A 17,211-nucleotide genomic window follows, 5' to 3' on the forward strand; every position below is an offset into this window, starting at 1 on the left:
ATTTTAATTACTATGGCAATATTTTAAACATCGGCAAATATTACAATAGCCATTTTTTAATAAAAATTGAACAATAAAAAAACTAACCTAGAAATGCAAAAGTATTTCATTTCTATTATTCATTTTCTATTAGTCTTTCGTAGAATATTATACATGTATTATGTTGTATTATATTATATAAGTGGTTAAAAATTTGTAGTTTGGTTAGTTAGTGATATTTGAGTATCCTAGTGCACAAAACGCAGACCTAGGAAAACAAACCCTTTTGTAGTTTTAGTACATAACTTTACAGATGGGAAAACGTTTAGTCAGAATTTTAGTAAAAATAACTGAAAAAATGACAATATCAGACCATTTTAACTACTTTGGTTTTCTTATCAGCACTTTAACCAACTTTCAGCTGCGCTCTGCTTTTCATTTTGTCAGCAGGTCAAGGTTAGTTTTCATCAGTAAAGCGCTTTTCTAGATGCTAGCAATGATGTTCATAGAAACTTTTGTTGGATAACAGTGAAAACTGATTATATTACAGGTGAACCATGTTAGGATGTACCATGCCTCTCAAATAGAACAGCTGTTTAAAGATGGTTGGAGCAGTTTTACCGTCCGACCTGGTTCTCCAGATATCCTTCCTTCTACAGGTAATATTATTATATTTACTGCAATAAAAGCTCTGTCTGTCCATAAAGGACCTAGGCCAAAATTTTGAAAAAAATCACACTCTGCAGGATTTGAACTCACGACTTGTGGCACAGCAGCCTGGCACACGACTATCTGCACCAATCAACTACCCATTAGCATCGCACAATAATTATATATACAGTATAGTTATTACACATGATGATCTCTCACAGGGCACATCAAACTGCCAAGGAACTATTCCTTTTTATTTTAGCAACTCTATATCATCATTTAATTATGTCATAATAATATTGCTAGTAGTTTTTAACTGTTGACAGTTTTTAAAAAATATGGTCGTTCTTAAATTCTTTTGGGGTATTTCAATGTCACAAGCCTTTGATATGGTCACAGGGTTAGGAGAGGTTATTGAAGCAAGTTAGACCAGTGGTTTTTCTTAAGTACGTTAAACTCTTACATGTCAGTATGTAGCTCTGGCTGTTTCACAGGCATATGATATGCTTAAGCGGTATCGAGTCTTGTTTTTGTTTCATTTTCTTACTGTAGGTCACTGATAGACTTCTTACTGTAGGTCACTGATAGATTAGTTTTTGATACAATTGATGTTGCTTGAAAGAAGCAATCAGTTGGTGCTGCTTTGGGCAGCGTTCGCAAAGTACATCTCTAAATCAACATTGGTTGGACAGCCTGCCCAATTTAATAGCGTCATCATGTAAACATTTCAATTGATCCAACGATATTTCGATGACTTTAGGGTGTGCATCTAACACAAAGACGTAAGCTCACCTGCTCAATGAAAATATTAGTTGTTTCTACTAGTTGCCAACATGCAGGACATTCCAGAAGGAGCCAAAAATCTTGCATTGGCTGAGACTTGTGGTCGGGTTTTTCAGCCATTCTAAGAAATTACAGAATTGATACAATGATACAGCAGAATCCTTCATATGATAACAATAGATTTTTACCTGCTTCTGGTTGGCCTGGTCACTGTCACATTCGTTTCTCACATATAATCAAATTACTTGGATGACTGCCAACTAGACTTGACGAAATTTTAAAAACATCTGTAAACGTACTTCTGTTTTTAATAGTGAGTCAAAGTTCATTCAGAGAGTCAACTGTAAGTCTGGGCCTGCTTGTCTCTACTCGTAATTCTTTTGATGATTTGGCAGCATTTGACTTAAGTTATTTGGCTTGGTCACTAGCCTACTTTGATGTGAAAAATTGATTATTATACATGTAGATCAATAAATTCATAGTTTTTATTCATTGTTATTATCATCGTCGCTATTAGTATCTATTATTAGTATAATTATTCAACACTATGAGAAGACTAGTATTAACATATCATTAAAATTTATTCCTTAAACTTTGAGGTCTAGAGATTGAATGAACCAAATATTAACATAATTTTTGTAATAGTTTATTATTGTTAATTTATACTAAAGATTTAAATAAAATGTTTGTACAGGTATTGTAATGTTTTCATCATTGATATATAGTATTAATGCTGTGTACCTTGAGTAAAACATACGTAGCGTTGAAAACTTTAATCCGTGACCTCTACGGTTCCATCTGTCCTGAGACTAAGAGGTATGTTGATGAGGTCTGATAGATGCAGTTGTGCTCATTTACTTTGTCAAAAAGAGCTCTTTACTTAACTTTTACCCTCTGCTTAGTTTTCATTGTTTGTCTTTGTCTCAATTTAAGCTGACTATGTTATTTTTAGTACTATTACATACAATATTTATATAGAGTTATTGTTAGTTATTGTTTTGTATAACTTAGAATTCTACAGACATTTTGGTAACCAAAAGGTGTTGGAGGTATTGCTGGTTCTACTGCAGATATTTCACAGCAAAACACACTACGTTAGAAATAGATTAAATTCAGCTGAAATAAATTTAAATACATAAGCTGTTAAACATACCGTAAAACCTGTATTTGACTGCTAACTCTATTTAAACGCTAGCTCTATTTAAACGCTAGCTCTATTTAAATGCTACCTCTACTTGAGTGCAGCTACGCGGAAACAGGTTGAAAAATAGAGCGCCACCCTTTAATTAAAAACCACTTCTATTTGACCACGACTTCTATTTGACTGATGCTATTTGATATTCTTAATATTTACAACCTATAATATCAAGTGATCATTAGAAAAGTGTTCACAAAACCCTATCAACTATGTCTCGATTACATCAACAATTGATTTTCTAACAACGTTTTCCAACTCCAAATCTTTAGGTTTTTTTTTCGTTAAAAACTCTGATTGCAACACCATAGAAATAATTAGTTACTGTATGAGGCTAATGGTAGTTCTTTTTTAACGCAGTCTTGATGCTTCGATGTGTGAGACAAGAGTTTTTGCATTCACAATTGAATCTGCTGCTACGTATTTTGAGGCTAACATTTTGAGGCTGTTCTGATTACAGCGGTTTCTCTTTTATTCATGCTAGAAGTTTCTATTCAAAAGGGCAATACGGAATAGTTTTGCTCTGCTACAAAGTTTTTCGAACGCTAATATCTACTAGCTGAGCTGTGCAGAAAACGGTTAAGGTCAGAAGACATTGTGAAAGGTATCAAACAGCCAGAAGAATATGAAATGGTTCCAAACGCAACTGGCTGAGCAAACGATGCTAATATTTTTGTTTTAAAATATTAACTTTTTGGTTTCGGCATGTATTATAATTATGGTTTGTTTATGTCACTTGTTTTGACTATATATTTGTAGCGTTTGATGGATTATTATTATTTTAAAACTTATAAATTTGCAGATTTATAGCATACCATGTGATAGCATGATTGTGGTAATCTGAACTCAGCTTACAATAAATCAACGCTCGTAACTCCAGTTCTATTGCACATAAAAAGCCAGTTTCGGCTGCAAACTGTAGCAAACATATGCATGAGTGCAATAAGCTTTTATGCAACCTTGTTAAAAGTGGTTATAAAATGAAAATATGCCTCCAAATTTAAAATAAAAACTTTACAGCTTCAACAAATTGCAGCGCAGGCTATAAGATCATCGTTGATTAATTGCAAGCCATAGATATCAACTGGATGAGACATGTATCAGCTTCTTCGTGGATATTTAGATATCTATGACAAGATAGAAGTAATTTAGCAAACTTATTGCATCCAACAGGGTTAATGTCGTACCCCGCTAATGAGAGTGCAAGATATAGGCAACGTTCGGTTTGCCCATGAAAGGGTTGAATTTATCTTCTCAACATTCTGACGAGGTGTTTGAAAAATACAACGCCACCCTTTATTTGAATGTCACCTCTAATAAAGCGTCACTCTAAGGGAAGAATTAAGAATAGAGTGTCATGTTGTTCAAATAAAGGTTTTACGGTAACTGTAGCCATACAATGTGATTTGAGTAAACTCTAAGTGTTGAGAGATTATAATGTGTTGTGGAAGATTCTAGAAAGATTTTAGGGCAAGATGATTGTTTGAAGATGCGAGAGTTATTTAATATTCAACTCGGAGTTTATTACGTAAGAGTGAACAGCCGACTCTGTCACCTCTTATTCCTTAGACTTTGGATGTCTCTTAATATCTCATTCAAACTGTTTCTATGCCAACCACAGCATTTGGCATATTTATTCGAGCTGAAAACTTTTGTCTTACCCAAACAATAAAGGTAGCCGTGGGCTAAACAATTTTGAAGTTACGTAACAGCGGTTAGTGATGAGACAAAATGTTCTAGAATCACTGGTTAATTTATTTCAGTCGCGATTGGCTTGTCAAGCATTTATGGCTGTTTATGATTGCTGATTAATTAAATTTCTACTGACAACATTTATTTCTTTTTGGTCTTACTTGTGGTCAATCATGATCAGCAGTCAATCCTGGTATCTTTACTATCTGACAGGTATTGTCGAGTCCTAGGGTAATAGTCAAAGCATCTAAGCGCTAGTTCGTATGGCATCTGGTGAACTGTGGCTGCTTTGAATGTTATTCGCTTCTTGACAATGAATTTATAGTTTTATAGCTAAACTTATGCTGACACCACAACTTTCTATCAATGATAATATTTGACCTTCCGCGAGAGTTTCCTTTTTGTGTGTTCACTGCTTTAGTTCTTGCTGCTATATAGTGTTAATAGGGGAGATAACTTGGACTGTCATAATCTAGCGGTTGTTATACAGTTCACAAACAATCTTTACTATAACAACAGCTGTGTCTGTTTGTCCATCCATCCATGTGAAACCACTGTTGGAAGCTGGGAAAAAAGATGATACCATGCAGGGTTCAAACTCGTCATATTCGCCTTTCAGAGTTTTAGATTAATTATGCACATACTTATTTTTTACGGTTTATTAGCAAACCATCTTACCTCTCACCTCTTGATTGGCCAAAAAATACAATGGAGAACTTTTTTGAGCTCTTGTAGTACTGATCAACCCTTATTTGCCTGATGGGCTACTAGATGTGTCATTCCATAAAACTTAATTTCTAAATAGACAGACAGGAAACCGAAGGCAAGTTCTTTATTAGTTTGAAAGTATGACACAACTTAATATACCTGTGTAAGAGCGGAGAGGCAGTACTTTAAGATATCAGCTTGTCATGCAGTAATAAGGATGGAACCAAGACTTAAGCAAAGCCATGATACTGTAATTAGAAGTGTATGCTGTTTATTATGGGTAATAAGGAGCAGGCCATCTTGCATTTCTGTATAATTACAAACCTAATTGCTGAAAAAATCGCTGTCATATCCATTACAGCAGCAGCATCTTGATCTGGTTACGCAAGCCTCAAGCCAGTTATCGGTAGCCCAATCAATAGACTGAATTCCTAGCTAGTCTTCGTATTTTAGGGGTGGCTCCTCCGTACTCCTACTTCAAGCACAGCAATCTGTAGCCTAACATTAGTTGTTCTCTAATCATACGCTAGATATTTAAAAGTGTCACAATTTACAGAGAGTAATGTGTAATGGCGAGGTTGAAGATGATTTTAGTCAATTAGCGTCGAATAAGCAGTCTCGCTATCATCTTTCACGTAAACTAGGCTCTTCAGCGCCATCCATTCGGCTATCGACATCGAACATTTAATCAACTAATATTAGTAGCAGACTCTCTAATTTCGTTAAACCCTGATCTCAAATTAAATGTCACAAAGTTCAAGCCTCCTAATTCATGTTTACATCATCGGAATTTGCAGTTAATTGTTTAAACTGCTGCCTAGCTTTCGACAGCTCCTCGATTGTATTCCATAGGAGTGGTCACAGGCTGGCTGATGCAGGCTGGGTAATAAATGTGTCCTCTGGTTGATGCTTTGCATATGTGTGTACAAGAAATCAAAGGCTGAGATATCGAGAAAGAATATTCACGGGTTAGATACACATCTGATGGAATAGTTAAATGCTGAGCTGCTCTCCTGCATCACTGCTTTCTATTCATAAGTTTGATAACCAGATGAGTTGAAATGCCCATTTCTTTAAATATGATAGATTTTTTTAATTATTTAAATACGATTAGATAGAAATGGCGTGAACACATAGGCTGATATATTCGGGATATCCTGATGAAGAACTATCATGAGAAATCTTACTCACCGCCGACTCAAGATCTGAGTCAGTCTAGTTGTAGGCCAACTACTCAATCCTAATTTACTAGCTAGCAGAATTAGTCTACAGCCTTGTAATTTCGTAGTCATTAAGCTCTGCTATGTCGGAGCTGTATGTCGGAGTTGTCCTCTCAGTGATTTTTTGTTGACTATATGCACCATAAACCAGAGACGCCGCCTAGGAGAAATGTCAGGTATATAGATCTATATCGATATCTATAGATATATATATGTAAGGTGTATATATTTATACCATTATCTATAGATATGCAGATATGTCAGGAAACATTGCAGCTCTACAACTTTTCCGAGACTCCACAAGAGCCTGTGCTATGTGCAACACTTTGGCGATGGTGATTAGGTATCGTGATTGACTAATCTACAGTATATTATGTTCTGCGGGACTAGTATTTCATCATTTCAGTCGAGAACTAGTTGTCGAGAACTACTCTCCGATGTAAACGCTGTCGGGTTTGTGATAGTGTGAACAATGCTCACTGATGTATTGTGGGATTAATCCCGACTTATTGCAATGTAGTGAGGAAACAATTGTCTTTTTGATTCTAGATTCGGTGACAAGATTTTCGGGATTGGAGTTGTCTTCTTCCAATGGTTAGTTATTTAGTCATTGCAATAATCTGGCATTTAGTAAAAATTGCTGCTATCAAGCAGCAGTTACGACTATAAACTAAAATCATAGATTGTAAGTTTCATTAGTGTAACATTAACAGGCCACAGTCTCTGTACATTAACCACAGAGATAAACACCAGTTTGTACACTGCTGGAGCTCATATATTCCATGTTAGTGCTTGAAGTTTGGATGTAAAAGTTTAGATAATGAGATCATTGAAGACAACAAATTAAGTACAAACATGACGAGCGGCCTTGTGTCTGTCGACCCATACTAATTCTCTGCGATTGAATATAGTTATATAATCGATTTAAGTCTTTGAAGATAGAGATAAGAATACATTAGAAACGTTCATTGCAGGTGTCTTGTCTGGGCGAGGCTCTTGCGTGACAAACAGTAAACATGCTTATTGAATACTATCATTCTCTGCGATAATTGCAAAATTAATAATTGTGTTACGTATGAAGATGTTCAACTGTAGAGCCGTGTCTGTCATGCCTCGATTTCATTACAGTTTCGGATCTGCCACCACACTGCGCTCAACTCTCATTATATCAGTGAATTTACATGTCTGTGGTAATCACAATGCATGCAAGTGAATTTTCTAGATGCAACTTTGTTATAGACGGATGTACACAGAAAAGGCATTTGTGTCAGCAGTGTTCATTCGTCACTGAGACGGAAGCACTCCTGAAAGAGCATGTGGCTACAATGCATAGCAAGAGCCTCCTCTGCCCTCTATGCTCTGACCGTGTTGCTGACGTGACTAACCTAGAACTGCACCTCTTTTCAGTCCATCATGTTAAGGAAGAGGCTGCTCACAAATTGCTCACCATGTTGGATGCCGCAAATAGTAAAAGTAGAACTAATCGTGAGTTGTCTTCTTTTGCAAGGAAACGCAACTAATACTTTATCTAGAAAGCTGTTGCTCAAATCAAATATTTAACACAATATGCGATAGAGTATATAACTTGTGTGTGGCAGTAAATGCAAGCTTATGAGTCTGGCTTTTGTATGCACTCGCTTGAAATGACAGCTTTCTCTGAAAACACGTCATAATATATCTGTATTTTTATTTTTCCTTTTACGATTATTTACCTTTCACTCAAGATTAGTGTTCTTATATTCTTAGTGGAGTCAGAGCTCTACCGATGTCAGACATGCACACGCACATTTGAAGACTTTGAGGAGTTGTGTCAGCATCAGCGTGATCTCGGTAAGTGCATTGTGGGTAAGTTGACTGCATCCAAGTACCACGGACTCTCTACTCGAGTATTTCTACTAAATTTTGCTTCAACTTACAAAAGATGTTTTTAGATCCGAAAGCTTATAATTTATCGTGTTCAGTTTTTTTGCTTGGGTATGACATACAATGTATCTTACTCAGCTTTATTTTCTGGTAAAAATCAGCAAACAACAAGTGCTTTGTTTTTAATTTGGAATTATTTCACACTACATACAGAGTAGGACAACTTTAGTTCCTAGTGATTCAAATTCCATGTTTTTTTGTAAGATGACATTAATTACCGTCATGTTGATGGTAATAAATCTTTTTACTTACTTTGTTCAAAACATTTTTCTGAGCAATTGAAACACGGACAACGATACAACACCCACTTCTTCTGACCTTCTGACCACCCACTTCTTCTGACCTTCTGACCGTTGTCCTGCCACTCCGAGCTAATTTGGCTTGATTAAACACCTGATTTATGCCTATTAACATGTTGCATCTTGCAGATAATATATGTAGTTTGCAGATCTATAGCTTTCAGGTCATGGCACTTCTTACAGTGCAACAAAATCTTAAGTATTTTTTTACAATTTTATTGCAATGCTGTGAGCTACTAAAATAACAGAAATCTTTATTTCATATAATAGTATAAAATTGGCAAATAACTATCGTTATAAATTGTTAGATTATCTTTGTCAACGGTGAGTAGGCAAATGATAGGCGAGTTGCAAGTTGGTGTATGGTGGGTAAGCATGTGATTGGTCGACGTTTAACAGCAGGAAATATTGTTGTCGCCACCTGCTGCTATATTTTCAATTCATACACAGAAGCTTTTAATTTTTACAATTTAAATTAGCTCGTTTAGCGCATTTTAAAGATTGCCTGAAATATTTTTGAATTATTAAGCCCACATTTATTGCATTTTTTTAGAATAAATTTATGTAAAGTCTGTACTTGTGTAGGTCATTTAGAGATGAGGCCAACTCCAAGGGGGCCTGGTTATCTCTGCTGGAAGAAAGGCTGTAATCAGTATTTTAAGTCAGACGAGGGACTAATGGTACACTTTAAAGAGATCCATGCTAGACCTACAGAGACCAAGGTTGCGTTTCAGGTAAGCAAGTCAATTCAGTTGTAATCTTTAGAGATGTTCTATGAAGTTGTCTTTTCTATAGCTTTTCAGGAGTTGTCAAACCTTATGATTGTATTTACAGAGATATGTAGTACAAAATAAGTGACTGAAAATTAGTTTCAAGTAATTTTTGAACTCTCTTTTGGATTTAGCACATCATCAATTGTAAATTTTAGTCTGCTAATAATCTATAGTATACATAGTACATATAATATACATAGTACATATAGTATATATAGTACATATAACATACATAGTACATATAATATGCATAGTACATATAGTATACATAGTACATATAACATACATAGTACATATAATATACATAGTACGTATGAAATGCATATTACATATAATATTTTTGCTAGACAAGATACCACCCTTTATTCTGTGTAAGAAATTTGAAGGGTTCCAGCTATTTGAACACTTACAGCTAAGTTTTTTTTAACAGAGGTTGTCATCTCATTGTTGGGCCTTTTCATTACAAGAATGTTTATTGTATACCATAGGAACATCGTCATTTAGAAACCCTAACGTACTTTGGTTGCCTATATTTGTTGGTTCTGTAAGATAATTCTGCCGCAATCCCTAAGTGATACATTTTCCATGTGCTTAGATGGCCGACATGTATACCTGTAATATTACTATAGGTATTTATATTGACACTTGGAAGTTTTTTACAAAGGTGTCAAGATATTTAGTTTGCATTTGTAGCCACGCTAATAGTCCTGTATAAGTTAATAGTTTGGAGAGCTAATAGTACTGTATAAGTTGATAGTTTGGAGAGCTAATAGTCCTGTATAAGTTGATAGTTTGGAGTTTGGAGAGCTAATAGTCCTGTATAAGTTGATAGTTTGGAGAGCTAATAGTCCTGTATAAGTTGATGGTTTGGAGAGCTAATAGTCCTGTATAAGTTGATAGTTTGGAGAGCTAACAGTCCTGTATAAGTTGATAGTTTGGAGAGCTAATAGTACTGTATAAGTTGATAGTTTGGAGAGCTAATAGTCCTGTATAAGTTGATAGTTTGGAGAGCTAATAGTCCTGTATAAGTTGATAGTTTGGAGAGCTAATAGTCCTGTATAAGTTGATAGTTTGGAGAGCTAATAGTTCTGTATAAGTTGATAGTTTGGAGAGCTAATAGTTCTGTATAAGTTGATAGTTTGGAGAGCTAATTGTCCTGTATAAGTTGATAGTTTGGAGAGCTAATAGTACTGTATAAGTTGATAGTTTGGAGAGCTAATAGTCCTGTATAAGTTGATAGTTTGGACAACAGTTTGAGAGGTAGAAACAATTTCCGCTATTTCCATCTGTCCTGTCGCTGAGATTATCACTTAACGCAGTTAGTCTGGTGATTAGAAGAACATGGTTCGTTTTCTGATGGTGCGTTATCCTAAAAAGTGAACTTCTTTGTAATACATAAGATATTAATACACAGCATAGATTCATCATTACTTTGAGCATAGAAAGAATTTTGGACATAAAATTTGTTGTTTCTGTAGTTTGCATGAGTAAACTTTGTCACTTTGATTGTCAAGTGGTTACTACAACTAAACTATAAAAAATTCAAATAACTGTCTCATAGACATGTTAGTCCTAATTTCCATTTAGACCAATGAGTTCTTACTAGCTCTTGTCACCAAGTTGCCAGTTTTGGTCCTTGTCGTCTTTCAATGCAAGTTCAGTGTTGAAATTTAAGTGTCTTCATTACCGGCTGCGTATGTCATGAATACTCGCCCATTAATTTATCGATTGGTTTAATGATTGATGTGAAATTCTTTTAAGTTGGCTTTTTGGTAGCTTCACTATTTCGCACACACATTTGCTCCTTTCATGTCCATACTTAGAGTTAAGGTGAATATTAATTATGCAAATTGCGCATTTGATTTTATCATGTAAGATTGGCATCGCATGGACACGGGTAGGCTTGTTGCACAGGCACTGTGTACACTGTGCATAGATGTTTGGCTTGCTGAGCCCATTCTAGGGGATTATTCTACATTTGTCATAATTTGCTGCTTTTTAAAGGCTCTTAAAATTAGCACATGTTGAATGCCTGTGTTTTTAGTCACCATGAGAACAAAACAGAAAAAAGGTGTTGAATTGTGATTGGTGAAGTGAGTCAATGTACTAACCCACTCATAAACTTGATCTAGCGGTCAACTATGCTTAAAAAGAAAATTACTCAAATGCTCTACATTCTAATACAATTTTTGTGGTTTGCTAGGCTAGTTCTGGCTGCATAGTAGGGTATAACTAAATTGAGAGTTAAACCCTCTTGTCAAGACTACAAATTCATTAACCTGGCAATTTAAGGAACGATGGTTACATTTCTATTTATCTGAAGTTTTTAGCCAAGACTAGTTAGCTGAGCCAGGTTGTATGTTCAAGTTCTAAAAACATTCTGGAGGTTTCGCATTCCTTTTAGCATTTTTAGCTATTTTCAAACAAAACAACCATTATCTCTAGTTCTTGGTGCCATGCTCAGCACTGGATCGCTCTATTAAGAGCACTGAATCACTCTATTATGAGTAGTGATTCGCTTTGTTATAAGTACTGGATCACTCAATTACTTGCGATGGATCACTCTATTATTATTACGGCATCACTCTACTATTGGTTCACTCTGTTTTAAACATAATTGGTATATTACTGAGTAATACAGCACACACACAACATATCATTGTTATCAAGCATATGTAGACAGTAAGAAAAACATTCTCTTTGAGTTTTGTTTACCTGTATCCATTATTAGTGGAGTCTAACTTGTTTCTAGCAGGGAAGTTGCTAACAATTGCAGACAGGTGATGGAGAAGAGAAGGCAAGTAAACCAGTCGTATCACTTGATGCTCAGCATAAATGTTCAGCGTGTGGTGAAGAGTTTCTATCCGGTGTTGCTTTGCATAAGCATATGGGGACAAATCATAACACTTCGAAAGCACTGCTCAAAGAAGATGAAAACTCAAACATGGGTGTGTTACAACATAGCTTTTTCTTGTGATTGACATTGAGCTGTTGAACTGCTCTATGTTCAACAGTTCGATCAGCAGCTCAACTGCTCTTTTCTACAAAAACCAACCGTAGCAGTTGATTTTTTGTAAATGTCTGAGAATATTCCATCATAACCATCATTACCTAACATCATAAGAAAACTTCTTATTGTGGTACCTGAGAGCAGTTTTGACAAACTGTTGCGCTACACGCTACTGGTTTTTACTTTCATATACTTTTCAATGTGTAGTTACTACGTAGCTGCTTGGTGTCAGTTTTTTGCTAAGTATTTGAAATCATAAATAGACAATGGCTAAATTGTTCAGCATCTTGTGAGCATGTCTTGGGCCTACATCTATGAAGCGTTTTGTTGTAATGGCTGAGCTATATAATTCTACAATGGTGGACACTCTAAAGTATTGGCATATACAGGGGGGATGAAAGGTTGTGAGTGATTCAATTGACATTCAATTAATTGTCATCAATTGCTTATTGGAATGCACTGATGTTGTTGTTTTTGCGCTAATGGTGCAACTAATTCTATCTGGCCTGTTTGAGCTAAGGATATGTTTTAGTAGAATCAGACGTACATACAAGCCTACAGCTTTTCTGTATTCGCTCAATTAACTTGTGAGTTATTGAAACCATTTTGTGTGACTAGCTATCAGCTTTAACGACTGCCTTGGGCGGGTTTCACAAGCAGGTTGAAGCAATTCCTGACTGTCTGAACTGCTAAGTTTTTAAAATTAGTTGCTACTTTAAGCGAGTAATATTTTAAATCATCAAAACTTAATTGGCAATTTGTTTTGTTTCTCTTTTAGGCTTCTTTTTTTGACACTAATGGCAATTAATATATATTATAGTTAATTTATGTATCGGAGTATGTACTAACATCTAACCAGTTTTACCTTCGCTCTCTTCTCTCCAGCAACAAAATTTGTGATAAAATTATAAAGCGATGTGTTACTTTCTACTCACCAAAATGATGCCATAATATAACATCTGCAACGAGTTCGATTTAAAGACGAACTTACACAAAATTCTAGCAGATTTTATCAGAAAGTGTCGATAATTTTCTATCATTTGCGATTGTTTTTAATGTTTGAGGTGAGCTGACTGCCTCACCAAGATTGGGTGTAACAAGATTAAAATTGACTCAACTTGATCGAGATTAAAATGCTAAGATTTAAGCAAAAGTACAATTATGACGTTTATAGTTGCATTTTGGCAAAGAAACGTCTTACAGAATGAGAGGCGTAACGCTGCAGCTTGAACGCAATAGCTGATATAAATAACAAGAGAGACAGGCAGCCGCCCAACTAGTGACATTATTTCGGTACATATTTCTCTTTTAAGCGTTTTAACCGGCGATCAAGTTTTGTCGATTTTAATCTTAAAATATCCTGGCAGTCAGATGACCTCAAACATGAAAAACAATCGCAAATGATGAAAAATACCGATAATTTCTAATAAAATCTACTACAATTTTGTGGAAGTTCACCTTTAAGTATTGCAAAAATATATGCAAAAAATATTCAAAACAAATGCAATAGCCTGACAGCTCAATTTGTGAGAAATTCAAGAGAGGTCAATTCTTGTCGCTTTGCTTGACTGTTGCTATATAATGCTTACAGGGACTGAATAGCACATGTTTGCAATCAGATACGCATATAAAGCCATATCTTTCTTATTTCTCTGTTACAGGTGGCATAAGGAAAGATGAGCTCGATAGAAATCTGGTCATATACGACGGCGAGAGCGAAAAGGTTGGATTTTGTCTTTAAACATTAATCATGCGGATTACACTTCGGGACATCCACACTCTTTGAATCTTTGCAATCTCAGTTTCTCTTGTAATCTATAACAATCGCAAAGACTATCCGCAGACGTTTGATTGTTAGTTATACATATTACTGCGTTGAAGCTCAGACAGGTTATGTTATTGTTAACAACTGTCATAGCCTTGGATCTTTACAGTTTTAGAAGAAAAGCATTAAAGTCTAGGAAATGCAAGCTGTCAGACACCTCGTCGTTATGATCGGTAAAAGAGTCCTAAAACCTCTTCAAATATTATTGACAAGTTTGGTCGCATGGAAACATTTGTAATATTCTTTGCTGTCAGAGTTTTGAAAGCGATTATGTTCACCACCTGTTACTATTATTGTTGCTGTAGCTCATTCTGTAGTCAAATATAACAAGAGTATTTTACTAGTCATTAAGCACTGAATTAGTTTCGATCGTGTCTGAAGCCGATGGTGTTTTATTCAAATGAACTAACCCGTTTTAATGTGTCAAATCAGGTTTATCCGCGATCTAAAGACAGTTCTAACAGGTGCTAAAGAGTGTGATAAAGATGCCCGTGTCACATACAGCTGAGCATTTTTAATTAGCTGAGATAATAACATTCCCGTTAATATTCAGCATAATAAAGCCATCCTGTAGCCTCTGCTTGCTATAAATATGTGTCACATGCTCATCGATTGCAAAATGGTCTGAATATTTCTCTCTTTATATAGTCTAAGTTTTGATAACTTGGATTTATTTTCATAATCCCACTTGATTAGCATTTATTATGACTTTCCGAGAGCATATAAGGAGTTGTCGCTGTCAATTAGTGCGATGCGGATATTAGTGCAAGTGCGCACTGGTTCATTCGTTCATTTGTGTAGCCGCGGTGTGGCTTCAGTTCTAACTCACAACTTAATTTTTTTCTGAAGTTTTATTTTTAACTCAGTTTGTTGATTGGTATTCTCACTCACTCCTGACTGAACAGTTTGTAGTATTGTATGGAGAAATGGCGCGATGTCGCACTGACTGGAAAGTCATTTTGGTTATGTTCAATGGGTAGTTGTTTTTACATTTTACTTCAATTTATTTATGTTCTAGTAGATAAAAATATTCCAACACAATTTTTTGCTAGCTCGCGCTGCTCATGCATAGAAAACCTAGTTGTGTGTTAAAAAGAATTCTCGCATTTTGATTTCGTTGACGCTAAAAGTTTTCAAACAAAACAAGAACTCGTTGTCAATGCTGACAAACTTTGTTATGATTAATAATTATTAACAGAAAATACTCCATTTGTTTTGAATTTTATTGTTAACAAAACTTGGTCAATTTTTTATACAAAAGCTCTTCATGGATCAACCATTAGTCTTGTTCGCTTAACACTTTATTTTGAGTGCATAAATATAGACTCGATAAATGACTCGTCATAAAATTGTTTTTATAGTGAGCAACATTCGTAGCGTAGTTTGTCTCATTTGCCAATGATGTCTGTTTTGTTTTCATTTTGATTTGTCTCTCTTCAAAATTATACTGCAAGCCCTCCTTATTACACACAAAACGTTCGTATATAATATAGGGTTAGCTTCAACCTTTCATTGTAAAATAGTGGACTTGTCTAATCATTTGATTTTTTAAGTTTTGTAACAGAGTTGCTGGTGTTTCTACCAACTGGCTTTGTCTATCAACTGCCGGTGTTTCTGCCAACTGGTGGTTAGTTACCAACTGCTGGTGTTTCTACCAACTGCTGGTGTTTCTAAAAACTGGTGGTTTATTCATCAAATGTTGGATTACTAACCAACTGTTGGTGTGCCTAGGGGAGACTCTACTTCGCAAAAGACTAGGCGTTGTATAAAATGATAATCCTCACAAATCATTTATGTTGGTGTAGCTTTTCCATACAGACTTACACTCTTGTAGTACTAAAACTCTTGCACTGGTTTACATTTTTAGTAACGGCGAAGCTATCTTTTTGGTTCAGTATTGGGTTTAGCGATGTAAAAAATGATAGTTTGGCTCAACTTTCAAGAACGAATTATTCTACTCAAAATGCCTGTTCTAAATACTATAGATTATTACGACCAGCGGGTCACAGCTAAGCGAAATCCGATTACTTATTCAGCTGGACTATCTTTCCAAATTTCTAGTCTTTATGCGCGTGATCTTGAATAATTATCTGGATTTAATTTACGGGTATAATTGCACATTTTATTTTAATTCCCTTTTATCACAAGATGAGTTGCCAAAATATTTTCTTTGTATTATCTGATGATTACGCCATCACTTTGGAAGTAGTAATTTATTATATCAATTTAATAGATTTCGCCGAATAAAAGCCTGTCCATAAGCTTCATCATTCCCTCATTGAAGTTCTCCTTCCACGCTATAACATTAGACATAATGTAAATTCCGTGAAATGCAATTCCTTAAGGCCTCGGACTGAGCTGGTCGAATCGTTTGATCTCTACAATAGGCTATAAGGAATTGGATTCGACGTGTATTGATGACCGAAATTAATTTACGTTAAGCGCTGTTTCAGAGTTTCTAATGGCTGATATGACTAATAAATTATGTATTAATTTATTTCGCAATATTTTTAGATTAGAACTTACCTTCATTTGGCTAACGAAATGGATACAGAGACCACCTGTGATCATTTCTGTGTGCAGTAAAAATCTTTCACATTACTGTTTCGATCTTAAAGTTAATTTGTCAATAATCAGAGTAGTAATCGGGGAATTGATATGCGAAATGTGCAACGCTCGAATAAGTGCCATCTGGGAATCAACTCTACATGGTTTTTATGCTCAAAATTAGTGATAACTACTAGTGACCTTTCCAAATTTTTAGGTCGTGGAAGCATCTAGCAATAGCCCTAGTTCTACAAGCTCTCTTCCACGTAAACTCTCGAAGCGACTCGAAAACCCATACAAATGCAATGTCTGCAATGTTGCCTATTCAGCCAGCAGTGAGTTAGATGAACATCTCTTAAGTGCAGAACATCTCACAGCTTACAGACGGATCAGCGAAGAATGTGCAACGGTAGATATAAGCACTTTTCTGTCACCATGCCATTTAGCTTTCGGCAGAGACAATTGAGTCTGTCTTCATTTGCACTGCTGATAAAGCATGGCGTTACTCTTTGCACTTGAATTGTTGATATCTGCATGGAAACGTCACATTTACCTAGTGATTTAGCTATTATCATTCCTCAGTTAGTTAATTAGACGCAACATTTA

The 17,211-nt window shown here is 35.4% G+C and overlaps 1 protein-coding gene across 1 annotated transcript in view; it reads left to right on the forward strand.

Moving 5' to 3' along the window:
- The window catches only part of LOC137390641 (zinc finger homeobox protein 3-like), a 60,526-nt gene that overhangs the window by 16,813 nt on the left and 26,502 nt on the right, over nt 1–17,211 (forward strand). The window contains 7 exon segments of the mRNA XM_068076968.1: nt 530–638; nt 7,468–7,713; nt 7,975–8,058; nt 9,036–9,184; nt 12,000–12,171; nt 13,895–13,956; nt 16,823–17,014. Coding sequence (XP_067933069.1) covers nt 530–638; nt 7,468–7,713; nt 7,975–8,058; nt 9,036–9,184; nt 12,000–12,171; nt 13,895–13,956; nt 16,823–17,014 — 1,014 coding nt within the window.

The sequence above is a fragment of the Watersipora subatra genome, chromosome 3, assembly GCF_963576615.1.
Source record: "Watersipora subatra chromosome 3, tzWatSuba1.1, whole genome shotgun sequence".
Lineage (NCBI taxonomy): Eukaryota > Metazoa > Bryozoa > Gymnolaemata > Cheilostomatida > Watersiporidae > Watersipora > Watersipora subatra.